This window comes from Melanaphis sacchari, unplaced genomic scaffold (genome assembly GCF_002803265.2).
Source record: "Melanaphis sacchari strain LSU unplaced genomic scaffold, SCAv2.0 Contig23_pilon_pilon, whole genome shotgun sequence".
NCBI lineage: Eukaryota > Metazoa > Arthropoda > Insecta > Hemiptera > Aphididae > Melanaphis > Melanaphis sacchari.
Window position 1 is genome coordinate 4,241,691 of NW_020271114.1, and position 15,143 is coordinate 4,256,833.

The 15,143-nt window shown below is 26.8% G+C and overlaps 1 protein-coding gene across 1 annotated transcript; it reads left to right on the forward strand.

The window, feature by feature from the left end:
• Nucleotides 1-8,917: 8,917 nt before the first annotated feature.
• LOC112594770 (major centromere autoantigen B-like) lies at nt 8,918-10,546 on the forward strand. Its single transcript, XM_025339743.1, has 2 exons — nt 8,918-10,388; nt 10,460-10,546. Exon 1 carries the CDS (start codon nt 8,918-8,920, stop codon nt 10,343-10,345), a length of 1,428 nt encoding a protein of 475 aa, XP_025195528.1. The 3' UTR covers nt 10,346-10,388; nt 10,460-10,546.
• The last annotated feature ends 4,597 nt before the right edge of the window (nt 10,547-15,143 follow it).

A 15,143-nucleotide genomic window follows, 5' to 3' on the forward strand; every position in this document is an offset into this window, starting at 1 on the left:
TAAATATAAAAATTATAATACGAATTTGAAAAATAAAACAGTTTAATTTTTAATAGGCATGTCAGATAATAGTATACAAATGTTGAATTATTAACTACTACTAAATAAACAATATTTTAAATTATTTTATCTTATTAAACAGATAAAATGATTTATAACACCTCATTTAAAAAATTTGAACACGCCACTGGTTAACCTCACACATTTACTACACTATTGCACTAATATCAACACAAATATTCCTATTTCCTCCATGATCGTTTCGTACGAATACGTTCTGAAGAAAATATTCACATGGACAAACCAGAATTAAATGATATACTATTTTAAATCGTTTTTAAAAAATATTTAATTATTCAACTTACCATTTTTTAGGAAATATTTACACTCATACACACATAAAACATAAAAATGATATATAATAAATAATATTATTCTAATCGAAGTATTTCGTTTATTTGTTGCAATTACTTTAATTATACATTTTATTAAATTGTTACTGTTCATACTATTGTTCTTCATTTCTGCCTAACAACCAGATTTGGAACTTTTACAAATATGTCAGTTTCATTTTTAAGTAAAATTGAACATATTTACAATTCATAGTTTTAAATAGATATTTCTAAAATCTTTTTTTTTCTTTTAAAACACCACTTTTGTAATACCCATGTGACATAATATTGAAATAATAATACATATTATTATCAATCAAATATTCAGTTTGATATTTAAATTTTACTGAATTTATCATATTAAAGCAGTTATATCTAATTTACATAATGACGATATGAAAAAGATGTAGTTTATTTATAGTGTGTTTAAATAAATGATTTATGGATGTATCGAATATTCAGAATAGACTACGGATGCGATATACACATTATACATATACTTACTTAAGTATTAAATATATAACTTGTAATATACATTAAAATAATTTACCTAAATTCTAAGAATGTTTGATTTTATTTGTGCGATTAAAAACGATATAAAAAGTGTTGGTATATTTAAGTATAATGTATGCTAGAAAATTATCAGCCATTAATATAATTTATAACGTATTTTATACATTGGTATTATACGAATGAGTATAGATGATTATTCTCGATTTCTCATTGATAGTCACAATGAACTGTTCAATGCAAATTAGCTCGTAAAAATCATTGCTGAATGCAGATGGTATTATATTCACTCACTTTCACGTAATAATAAATAATAATATACATGAATTCAAATAATGCCTATTTTAGATTTTATGTATAGTAAAAAATGTATTAATTTTACAATGAGTGTGTTTTTCCTATAATGTATACCTAATGTTTTTGGTATCAAATTTAATCTAGTTGGTACTTTCAGGTTTTAAAAATAGAAAAATATTAGAATTTATTTATGATAACTGGGAAAAACTGTCAAATAATATTAGAAAAACAGTTTTTGTTAAAATTGATTTTAACTTAAATTATTTAAGTATAGTAATTTCAAGTATACATATATGAAATTAATCGTATAATATAACTTAACATTATTTATAATACAACTTAAACTTTAAAATATATGCTGACCTATTTGTGTTCTTTGCTCTAAACTGTTTATTTTTTGTGTGAATACACAATAATTTATCATTGAATTCAAATTTAGAACATCCATTACAGTGGCCTATTCAATAACATGGTGTAGATACACACTCGAAATCTATACTAAGGTACATTAGAGCGAGTTTATTTCAATATCGTTCAATTCATCATTAGACAATTAGGTACAAAAAAAAAAGTTAAGCAACAGGTAGTATGGACCAACCGTAATATTACTACATTATTATATAGCCGAGACGTCACCAAGATAAACATAAATTATGCACACTGAATGTCACGAGTCACGAAAACAAATAGAAAATTATAAAAATCGTTCGGGATCGATAATTTATTCGTATGGGTGAGTACTTACACGTCTTAAATTCATATAATGTGTATAATATAAACTCGTATATACTTGCGACGTGTTTAATATATTATACGTATCTGCCGGATAAACACAACAATATACGTATAAACCGCGACAGGGATAAAAGAAGAAGACGAGTTATTTCAAAGTAAAATAACAGCGATGAATTAACTGTGAATATCTATGTGTATAAAATAAGTGATATTACAGTAATAGTCATGGTAATAATACGACGTGCATATTAAAAAAAAATCACTGACAAACGCGACATCACATTATTTTGGCGTCATTTCCGCGTATATAGCGTATACAGCGAATGGGGTAGGCGTTCATGATTTTTAGCGTATATCCACAAGCGCCTGCATAGAAAACCTCTGGTGTATCAGCGGAGCGCCAGTTTGAATATTATTATTATTATGACTGTGATAAGAATATAAGGTAGTGTGAAATCTATAAGACAACTCGTATAACGCATAGGAAAAAAAATGACAAGACGTAAAAAAAAAAATAATAGTATTGACATTATTATAAAATGTGCCTCGCAATATTGTACACCGCAGCACTTGTACAACGTATACGCACGCAAAACATTTAACTCGGCCGTAAAAGAACGTGTGCAAGGAGTGTAGTGCGCAGTGTACACGGATGTTGTTTCGCGTTTGTCATTCGTATTTGCGACTAATTGTTTGGTCCGCAACAGCAGCCGGGGCAGCAACGTATGGTCCGTCCATGGTCGGTCTGCCGTGCGGATCGGCGCGGTGCGACTCGGCGGTAGTCGCATGATTTATAGCCGTCGATTGCGATATTAATTCCAGTCGGCGGCGGCTGCCCACGCCCGGCGGCCGACCCCGTTACTCCAGAAAAGAAAAGAAGGAAAAAAAAAAAAACAAGAATCCGGCAACACATTAATAAACCACGCACTATAGGTACATATAATAATATGTAGCTGCTGCCGGTATGTCAGTATATTATATTATATTATGCGTTTGTATGCTCGTATACGTACGCACACTATAGGCAGGTATACACGTATTGGTAATATATACGACTTACAAGTACGTGTATGAGTTTCGTTACGTAAAATCGAAATGCTTGTCGTTATACTGCACATAGATACGCGTGTAGTGGTGCGTCGGGCGTCCGCGTAAAAGGTACACTGCAGCGTGCACCGTACATTATAATATTATATTAATATATAAGCGCATACAGGGTGATTTGCCAAGCATGCTCATCCCTTTTTATCATTTAATAATGAATTCATTCAAATTCTGATTGTTACGGTTCTTTGTATACAAGTACCTATACTCAAAAGCTATATTTTAAAATTTTTGAGATTTTTTACTTTCTACATAAGGAATGTTCTGAGACGATAGATATACAGACTTCGGTTTTTGAATGAAAACTTCTCTTTTTTTTTTTATAGTAAATTCTTAGGTAAATTATCTTTTTGAAAATTTTGAAACGGAAATCAAATTTTTATTTTTTTAAACCGGTGAAAACGGCAATGGCAAAAATGATATTAAATAGGAAAAGAGTGGACGTTTTCGTTTGAAAAATACACATTTATATTTCCACAAGACACTTCAACACAAAAAAAAAAAAAAAACGAAGAACTGAAAATATAGTTTTTAAGTATATTTAAAAATTCCAAATATCAAATTTAGATTAACTGCGTTGTTGAAAAAAAAAAGGAGTGAGCATTTTTTTATAATCACTGTGTATAATAAAATAATATATAAGTATATAACAAATCCTCCTTCCGCAGGCATGTTAACACACACGCCAATATCGTTTCGTTCGGTGCAACGACAAATGTACAAAAAATTTACACGGATTTTTACTTACATGTAACAATAATAATAATAACAATACACTATAAGACGCTAATGTTGTAGGTACGTGATTAATGGAAGAGCATGATAAAAAAAAAATCTGACTGCAAATAACACTTATCAAAAAAAAAAAAGAATGTATCAACATGATTTTGTACAAAGTTTAATTGAGAGAAATGACACTTTTCAATAGTTCTGATTTTTCAAACTATTTACCATCATATAGTTTTCTTATTGTATTTATTTATAAGTATATACTATACATGTTACATAAACTACATTACATACGCATATATGAAATTCGGTTATAACGTTTTATCAAAATAAAATAATTTAGAAAATAAATATAAGTTGTGAGGAATAAGAAATAATAAAAAAAACTAAGTGTATGCACATTTTAGTGTACTTAATTTTGTATAATCTTATAAATTATAAATTATAATTATTGATAAATTGAATTTCAATGTTCAATATTTTATTTATAATAAACAAATAAAATTATATACGATTCATAGAATACTTTGTAGTTTCTAAGGTCATACTCCTGAGTTACAGCGGATAAAATAGAAAAAATATGAACTCAACGATAGATGAGAAATCATTTAAAGAGTAATAGTAATTTTTTTAAAATATCCAATTAACTATTTTAGCTTGCAAACGAATCGTAGACGTCTATAGGTTTTACAAATCGTGTTAAAATAAGAAATACTCTGTAAATAATATTTCCTATTCGTCTAATTTAATAATTTAAAAATCTTGATCATAAATTCTGAGTTAAGAAAGAAAATTTTTTAACAATGCGTTTTTTAATAGTTTTCAGATATGCATTTTAAAATACAAATAAAAACGCTTCCAAATATATTTTTCGTGAATCAATTACAAACAATAATTGGTACTCGTGTTTGTAGGTAAAATCAAAGAGAAAATAAAGAATATCATTTCATAAAAAATCTTTTTTATTTTGTACGTCTCCAACAGACTACGTTTAGCCTTTGATCTATAATTAAATACTGATCTAATATATGCGATACTATTCGTTCAGGTTTGTGCATCAGAAGTGAAACGAATGTATTTTGATACGCTTGTACTTAAATTACGTCCTAGGCAGTATAGGCACGTGTTCAAAACATAATATAACAAGTCCAAGGATTTTGACTATCGATCTATTTAGCCCATGATTATCTATACTGTAGATGCATACATGTACAGTCTTTGATATGTTATTCAACTAAAGTCGTTTTAAATATTATCAAGTAATTTTCGGGAAGTATGATCAAAATACAATCAGTACCCTATTTAAATTGTATAATTAATATAATGACGGAAATTACTAAATTGGGAAAGCATTCAACAGCTAGTACCTCTTGGATTTCAATCAAAGTGGCTTTTTTTATTGGACAGTCAATCCGATATTTTATAGTTTAAACCTCGATTTTTTATGATAAATGTTTAAACTTTGACGTCGCTTATGTACATGTATAAACGTAGTGCGTATTAACTTTTACACGTTTGTGTACTGCTGCATATGTAATAATAATACGTTTTGCTGTAACGTATATAAATAAGACAAATGGTGATAGGAGTGATGGGTTATTAAAAAATTATGCGGTTTCCGGTGTCGGCGGAGTCAACAATGTCGTTAAATGCTCTTGGACGTTTATGGATTCCAAGAACGAAGCGGATAGACAGCAAACCATCGTGTGGCAGGTTCGCTGATGATTTAAGTCCCACTTTGCCGGATTGTTGGCGAAAAACCGTTTTAGAGTAGGTCAGTGTATAGAGAGGTGTGTCCCACAATTACATTATAACGGATTATTTATGCAAAAATATATAATATAATATTGTCATTTGTTCCATTACTTTGCTTATAATAATAATATATAATGGTATAATATGTGCGTCATTTAATTGGCTGTGGTAAATAGCTATTATACTATTATTGTGTTATTATTATGTTTCACAAAGTCAATTTATTGTCAATTCAATTTAACAGTCAAATATGTCGAAAGGGACGATGATAAAGATGATCCAATTCATAAATTACCACAAAAAATACAAATAAATACGAATAGGATACTTGTTGAATCGTTGACATACGTTCCTCTTTTACGTATATATATGTATGCATATTGCATATACATACATTTATGATACAAGTTACAGAGTTGGATACCACATGATAGGATTATAGTGTAATCGTATTTTTTTTTTTTTTACATAATCGATGACGTTCAAGATATATTTACTGCAACTGTTCTCGTTTCTTATTCGAATCGATGAAAATAAATCAAACTCATGGTGGCCGAAGACTTTATTATAATTTATAATGTATGTATTTGGTATATTATTCACAATAATTGTATAAAAAAAACCACATCGGACAAAATATTATAATGTGATATAATATTTCTCTACGAATGTTTTACGAACTACAGCGTAGGTAGGTATACGATAATCGATCAAGTTTTATGCGATGAAGCGCATTTGAGTATAATTGCTTTCTACACGCGTGTTTCCAATGACCGAACATTAAACAAAAACCTTATCACGGTAATACATTTATTGACAAAAACTGCACATCAATGATTGCTTATTAAGATTAAATAATATTTTTTCCAGAGGAAATTAAAAGATTTTTGTGTAGCATTATAACATAGAGGTACCTTCTAGCCTATTAAAATATAATACATATATGTCATATACATACTGTAGTTTAATAGTCTATCATATACTATATATTATATTAATTCATAATACACAACAACAGGCCGTTTTTTTATTTCAGTTATATTTATATTATAAGCATTTGACGGCGCACGCGATCACGTTTTTATAGTTGTAATCTTTTACGTTAAACGTAAAAACCTGTACTACGTTAAATTGAATAAAATAATAATAATTAAGATTGACACCATTTTGGCATATTTAGTTCCTAAGAATTTATATTTATTGCAACGCAGTTCATTACACATTACGCGCGTCCGTCGTTAAACAAATCAGTTTTATAGTGAATTTTTAAATGTACAATAATCAAAACACATAAATTGCAAGCTTAATACCTCTATTCAGTTTGTACAGTTGAAAATTATAATTTTGCGTGTGTACAAACCACATTATATTCAGCTAAATAATAAAAATTATTATTTTTTAAATCTCATGGAATAATTCAAATACTCAGTCACAAGTTATTATCACCATAATATATAATATATACTAACATTTTAATGTTATTTTCAATTATTGAAATATAAAAATATTACTAAATCATATTTAATTAACAATTTATGATTACCATCATAGTAATAATATCTAACGGGTATATCATAATAAGGATTGATAATTATTGAATATAATATGGTCATATTATGTTCGCAACTACCACGTGTACCTATACGCATAAATATATATTATAATGTACAAGATTATTATATTACGTGTAGCCTGAGCACTGTCTGGACAGTGGACATTTCATTTATTTTTATTTTTTTTTATTAGACATATATAATATTTAAGCCTTGATAATATATTGAAAGTCATGGACATAATTGAAGACCAAGACCTTACAACTAGTTTAAATAACATCATAAATTAATTTATGTAAATTTCCTCGGAAAAGTGCGACAAATAAAATATAAATTTGCCCATTTGGGCATGAATACTATATACATTTTAGAAGTATATTTTTTTTAAATTCGGATTACATGATTTCAGATAATTTACGTAATCGATTTAAATGGACTTATATTGAGCAATCGGTATTTTATATATAGCGAACCAAAAAAATATAACATTGGCAACAAAATATTCATAAATTTTTCCGGACACAAATTACACTGCGTTCATACAAAAAATAATAATAATAAAAAAAATCATTTTAATCCGGTAGATATTATTATTTTTTTCTTGAACTTTTTTTTATTATTTTTCATACACATTATAAGATACGCGCGATACTGCTAATGCACTATTCGTGCGTTGACGAGATGGACAAAAATATAATAAATGTAGTAATTTTCTGTTTTATACGCATTGTTACAGGGTGACCACCGGATCGGAATCTCCGACACCCGAGCACGTAATGGCGTCCGAATTGACCTCTGACAAAAAAAAAATAATAATAATAATAAAATACAATAATAGTAATAAAAAACGATAATAACATTGTCTTGTCACCTCAATTGTAGTCACGTCGTCAACACACCGAAGACGTACACCAAAGGTTACTTCAATATAGACGGTGGTATTGGTGATGCCAACCGGTAGAAATACTATTTATTTTTTTTATACAGATATTTTTGAAATTATTCTACTGTAATGTAACCCACCGAAACAACAAAATTATGTCACCAATAAGAAAATAAGAAAATTTCACCATGCAAATACAATATCGCATGCACAACATATATATTACCATTAAATACAATGTATATAATTATATAAGATTATTATTACCTACGTCTTACATATATTTTTAAAACCATTCATTATTATAAATTGTAATTTAAGTAATAAAAAATATTGTGAAGTAAAAAATAAACTAATATTAGGTATGTTTGAAAAAACACGTTAAAGAGTAACGAGTTTTACTACAAAAATATATGAGATAACACAAAATACTGGTGTCTTTTTTATTCGGGATATCAACCACATATATAACATATGTAAAGCTTCAAATTTCAGAAATTCATTATTGAATGAAATTATCAAATAGATACAAAACCGTGTAAAATAATGTACAAAATAAAGAAGATAAATTACTTATCTTTTAAGCTATTATATGCAGTGACATATAATAATAACTATTGTTATTTTAAACCAAAATAATAAGCATTTGATACCGATTGATGTGATTAATATTACTATTAATGTGTTGGCACTATTTACATTTTTGTAAAATCGAAATCATATAATGTTTATTATAATACCAAATATTCATTAGGATTTATTTTATTTGATAAGTGACTACTAATCGACAAATAATGGTATCGTTTTATGTTAAATCGTATCAAACCTATAGAGCAAATTAATACTTTTTCATATATTCTCAGTATCGTGTTCAGCGTGTTAAGTGACGTTTAAAATACACCCGTATCGAGTGCCAACGCTGTGTTTCGTAAATTTTTTTTATATATGTACCTTAAAACATGCCAAACGAACGAAATGAATTATTATCGATTAGAGCGAAAAAAGAACTATTATTTTGTTATGACGTCGCAAAACTGTCAAGCCTTTCTCAACATAGAGCTGCCTCTATCTTAAATATTTCAGTAGTAACATTAAGAAAAATATTGAAAAATCGTAAAGAAATTGAAGGACAAAAATTTGAAAAACCTGTTAAAAAAAAATGCTTTTGCCTACGACAAAAACAAAAAAATGACAAACTATTAATTGACATGGAAATGGGTATGGTTCAATGGTTCGAATATGCGAGATCTTTAAATGTGCGGGTAAGTAAAATGATTTTACTAGATAAAGCTAAAAGTTTAGCATCAATACTTGGAGTTGAACATTTTTCTCCGGATAATAATTGGATACAAAAATGGAAAAACAAATACAATATTGCTGATAAAAGAGTTCAACTAATTGCTGATCAAAATAAAGGTACCAATTTTTCAGCAACAAACAGCGGGTTGATAAAATCAGTTAAGGACTTTTTTGAAAATATTATGTCCAATTACGACGCTAATAACGTGTATAGTTTATTCGAGATTGGTCTTTATTATTGTGACCTGAGAAATTCAAATTGTGAATTCAAAGGACCTCCGTATAAAAAGAAATGTCAAAAATGTATACATAGACTTAGTATTATATTTACGTCCAATATAACGGGAACAAATAAAATGTACCCCAGTATTATAGATAATATTCATATTCCACATTATTTGCAAAATGTAAAAACGTTATCTAAACATTTTCAAGCCAGTTATAATACGTGGATGACGAGCTGCTATGCATCAATTTTAAAACGATGGGATGAAGAGTTAATGGGAAGAAAAATATTGGTAATCATTGACAATGTTATGGTGGATTTACAAATAGAACTGCAAAATATCAAAATTAAATATTTGCCAAGTAGCATAGTATCTGTCCACCCTCTTCGACAGAATATTATGCGTATTGAAAAAACATATGAGTATTATCTAAAGCAAACGAAATCTGCAACCATGAACTCAGTTAATACCGAAACTTTAGCAACTTCTTATAATACCGTTGAAATTTCAGTATCGGATGCCATACATATGATTTTTAATGTTTGGGAAAATATGTCACCAGCACTCATCCGAAATTGTTTCAGGAAAGTTGGTCTTATAAAAACCAAAACCGAAGATACTAATGAAAATTTGTATTTCAATTTCAAACATTGGATTTCAAACTACCGACAATATTTGAGGACAATTTACAATCAATTACAGAGTGAAAAAGATCAATTCATTTCTGCTCAAGATAATCCCCAAAAATCAGACATGCAATTATATACCGAAAATTATGTAGATTATTTAAAGCTATTATCTGAATCTAGTTTTGCTGACAAGAACGTACCAAGTTACTTTCAACAAGATAAACATAATTGACGAACTATTCAAAAACATGGATACCTACAATTTTAAGTATCAGGTATTCGATTTTAAAACAAACTTAATTTTGTTAATAAACTAATTTCTAATTTAATTTATTTTGTATTCTAGGATAAGATAAATATAGGCAAACATGCAATACGTAAGTATAGCATAAAATCAACACTACCCGTAAGAACTGGTATTTTTAATTATAAAATAAATAAAATAATTATAAATTGCTTTAGAACCATGATAATTCTATTATTATTATTTTATAGTTTTATTGTGTAAGTGATTTTTTTACAAAAAATATTTGATTTAATCAAATTATTGTACATAAATTTAAGCAACATAAATTCTCAAATATACGAATTAATTTATTATGACTTAATTATAATTAATTCTGAGTATTTAGTATTAAATAAAATAATTTTTATATTTTATTATTATCCATTATACATTCTAAATATCGTTAAATATAAATATTTACCGGCTAGAGATTAACAATTGATTTAGTTTCACTTAATGATATTAATTATCATTGAATATTATTATGAAAGTAACGAGTATACTACTAGAATTTATTAATATTTTTTTAAAATTATTTTTCATTTGAATAGATACATAAAAATATTAATTATTCGTACCATTATGTACTTTCAAATGTCATTCAAAATCATAATAAAATGTTAATGAAAGAATACATATATACACCTACTGATAAAACTAGTTTAGATATTGCTGACAATTACAGAAATAATGTTTAAAATTGAAATATTAAAAAAAAAAAACAAAATAAATAAATAAGTTTTAACGGAAATAAAGACACTACAATGTAAACCCATCTATATTACACAAATTTTGTTTAACCAATACGATAATAGATAAACATGGATTTAAACACTTAGTACTTAGTACCTAGGTATAATTTAACGTAATTTAATTAAATTTATTATTTATTGTTTTCTCTTTTAAAAATAATGCAAAACAATTAATTAGAAAATAAAATTGTATTATCATAAATAATATCTAAGGCCAATAAAACAATTACACGAAGATGCATCAAAGTGATAATAATAACTTATGATCATGACTTGACTACACCTAATGACTACTTTTTCACATTACTCAGTATATATTATGATGTAATAATTAGGTAGTACATTTAAGAAAACAATTAAAATAATAAACATTAAATGAGTTGCATCAATAATAATAATTATAAAAAATAAATAGTACTCCTATTTTGTTTTTATGTTTAAATATACAAAACTGTTTAAATAAATACAGATCTTCTTATAATATAATAATTAACGGATTACTATTTAAAAATAAAAATTGAGTAAGAAAAAAGTTTTTGATCAAATTACTCCTATAAGTTTACAATATAATTTTAAAACGTTTAGGTTATATACCTATTACTTAGCTATTACCTATTGTACCTATGTCCGTATAGGCATATAAAAGATGTAATAGCGCCTATAGGCTATATATTATAATAAATAATAACAGGATAAGGTACATAAAATATTCGTGAAATTATTGTGCTTAGTAAATTGTAAGTCAAAATTTTATCGACGCATTTTTATATGTATACAATTCAAAATTAATCACACATTTGCCTTACATGATTTTAATACTATTTCTTTTCACAAACATTTATTTATTGAAATGTATCTACATTTTGAATATTAAAAAAAATTGTTTAATAATGTATTATTTTATATTGGTTATGATTAATTGTAATTTATTCACAGTAATAAATAATATTATACCATCAAAATATAAACGGTTTTTGCATTTATTATTTACTATGTAGTTTATAAAATATTTAGGGTGCTTTTTCATTGTAACCTAATTTTATTAAAAAATATACCATTTCTTATGGACTGTAAAAATAATGTTTCTCATGAATTGTCGAAAACTTTGGCAAACACTTAAATTTTCAATGTATGATTTATATTTGATATTAATAAATAAATCTTCTATCAGAACTACATTTAAAAATAAAGATAATGTTTTTTCAATTAATCTGATATTTTTAGGGCAAATATTTTATTAATAGTTTGTCATATACGTAATAATAATCGCGTTTATTTCTAAGACCTTTAAGTCTACGGTTTGTTGTCTTTAATATATTATAATAGATATGTCATTATGTGTAAATATATATAGTTATGTGCATAAAATAAATATTATCGTCAATAATTGACATATTATTATTTAAATTATAATAATTATCCATTTCAGTACCGTTTTATAATATACATTACGTGGCCATAGTTTTAATATAAACTTTACAACTAATTACTATCAACATCTGAATGTAGTATATACATATGTAGTTACTACTCGGGTAGTATAATGTACATTATACCATCCGAGTACATTATTAGATCTTTGACGATGTTATTGGATTAAAGGAACGTTCAGTTCTATTACATATTGTCGTTAGCATCGAATTTTTTGCAATACAACATTGTTTATACATATAAATATAAGTCACGCATAATTTTATTCGTCAATAGACAATATTCAGTTAAGTTATACTGTAATCATTTTATGCGAGCATTTCAGGTATAATTGTGACTCAAGACAGTGTCAACTGTATCTAGAACAAGTAATTACGAACTTAGACGCATACACAACGTGTAAAATGTTCATATTATTATCCTCTGGAAACAATCAATTACACTTAAGTTACGACAGGGGATGAAAGATATAATATAATAGCTGGTATTATATAAATAAGGTACATAATGAGGTTTATATTAAATGACCTTTTACTTGAAAAAAACACATAGATTAAGCCATCTATCAACTTGACAAAACTTTAATATAATATATTGATTCCACCGGCTTATGTATTATACATTATTAAACACTTAAACTGACATATTTTATATCAAAATAATGTTACTAAAAATTTAAAACATTCTAACTGTAATATGTATTCATATTTATTTCAGTCAAATAATGATGACGATTAATAAAAAAAATTGATAGATTTACTTATATTTAACTAACATCAAATTAATCTACATAAAGCTAGCACTACACATTCATCACATTAATTTAAAATCATTCCAAGAAACAATTCTCGGACTTATAGGACGTTTTTGGACGACATTGTTAAACAATAGTTGAAATTTGTTCAAAAGTTTTTAAAAAAAATTCTTATATAAATTATATGAGTAGTATTTACAGTAAGAGTTCTGTGAAAAATCCTTATGATTCTTTTTTTTTTTAATATATATAATTTTATTTTTATTTTAATACTATTGTATGCTTTTAATGCACTTTTAAACTTTACACTCTATAAGCCCAAAAAGTTATCCAAAAAATGTCAAACAACATCCAACAATTCGGATAATAATTTGTTGGAATAGTATTAGATTAATGTGCTACCATGTAGCTCACGTAGATATCAAATCATATCTTAAAAAATTACAATTTAATTTAATTTTTTATTTCACATTTACACTTATTTTATATCATTATTTACGATCTATAATATCTATATTATGTAGGTAGTATAATATCTCATGTTCTCACATCAAAATAACATTTAGACAACTATTTTCTGTTTAAAAAAAGCCAAAAAAATATTTTTATAAACATTTCTCATCTTCTAAACCTTTATGATAATTTAATTTATTTCCTATTATTTTCATTTAGACTTTATTTTGATCAAACAAAATATAAAAGGGTCATTTAGAAGAAAAATTTAAAATTTAAAATTTTTATTAAGTAGTGTAGTCACAGCTAGTTTTACTATTCCTCATTGAAAAACATATTTTTTTTACATCCAATAATAATATATGCCATGTCATTTAAACCCTTTTAACATGTAGCGATCGATTTATTATTATAAAATATTTTGTACATGTATAAATGTAATAGGCAATCGCACGCGCACAAGAAATCATTGGAAGCGACTAGGATGACGTCGATCCCGTTAAAACTCGAATAAAAAAGTGTATGTGTGTGTGTAATACGCGAGCAACTGGTTTTGCGTTTTCGGAGGGCGGTCAGACATTTTATATTATTATTTCTCATGAAACTTCTCTGGCGGAATGTTGGGTGGTACGCGCGCGAGGTTTCGCGGTACGCAGCCGCCGGCGAAAAAAGCGATAATTGAACGCACCCGCGCTAGTTAACGCGGCGACGGCGGTAGCACCAAATCGCAGTATATACGATATTATATATTATATTATATGTATTAACAGTTGGCCAATTAACTCGGGGGCCACTAGATTTTAAATCGTACATTTAGAAATTTCGTTTTTTTTTTTTTTTAATGAGTTCCATTACTATATCTCCAAGCGATCTGTATTATAATTTATAATTTAGTAATAATATTGTATATATGATGTTGTACACACGCGCTCCCGGGTTGACACATTACCACATATCACATACGTATATAATAGGTATATAGTGCATAATATATACTAGTTGAAAGTTTATACAGAGTGATTCACTAAGTATGTTCACCCCCTTTTTTCACTTAAATAACGCAGTTAATCAAAATCTGATTTTTATACTACTTGACTTACTTTAATTTTATAAATTTAAATCAAAATTTGATAAGTCAAACCTGTAACTATCAAAATCTATCATGAATTATTCTTTTAACATTGGACACTTCATATTATTTAGAGTGAACGTCGACAATATTTAAAATATAGACTCATTGTAGTACAAATTTAATATTTTAATTAATAGATTAAAACAAACTACGAATATTCATTTTTTTTAAGTGAGATATTAGAAGTTACAACATTACCCATATCGAAATAGTGAAAAACGT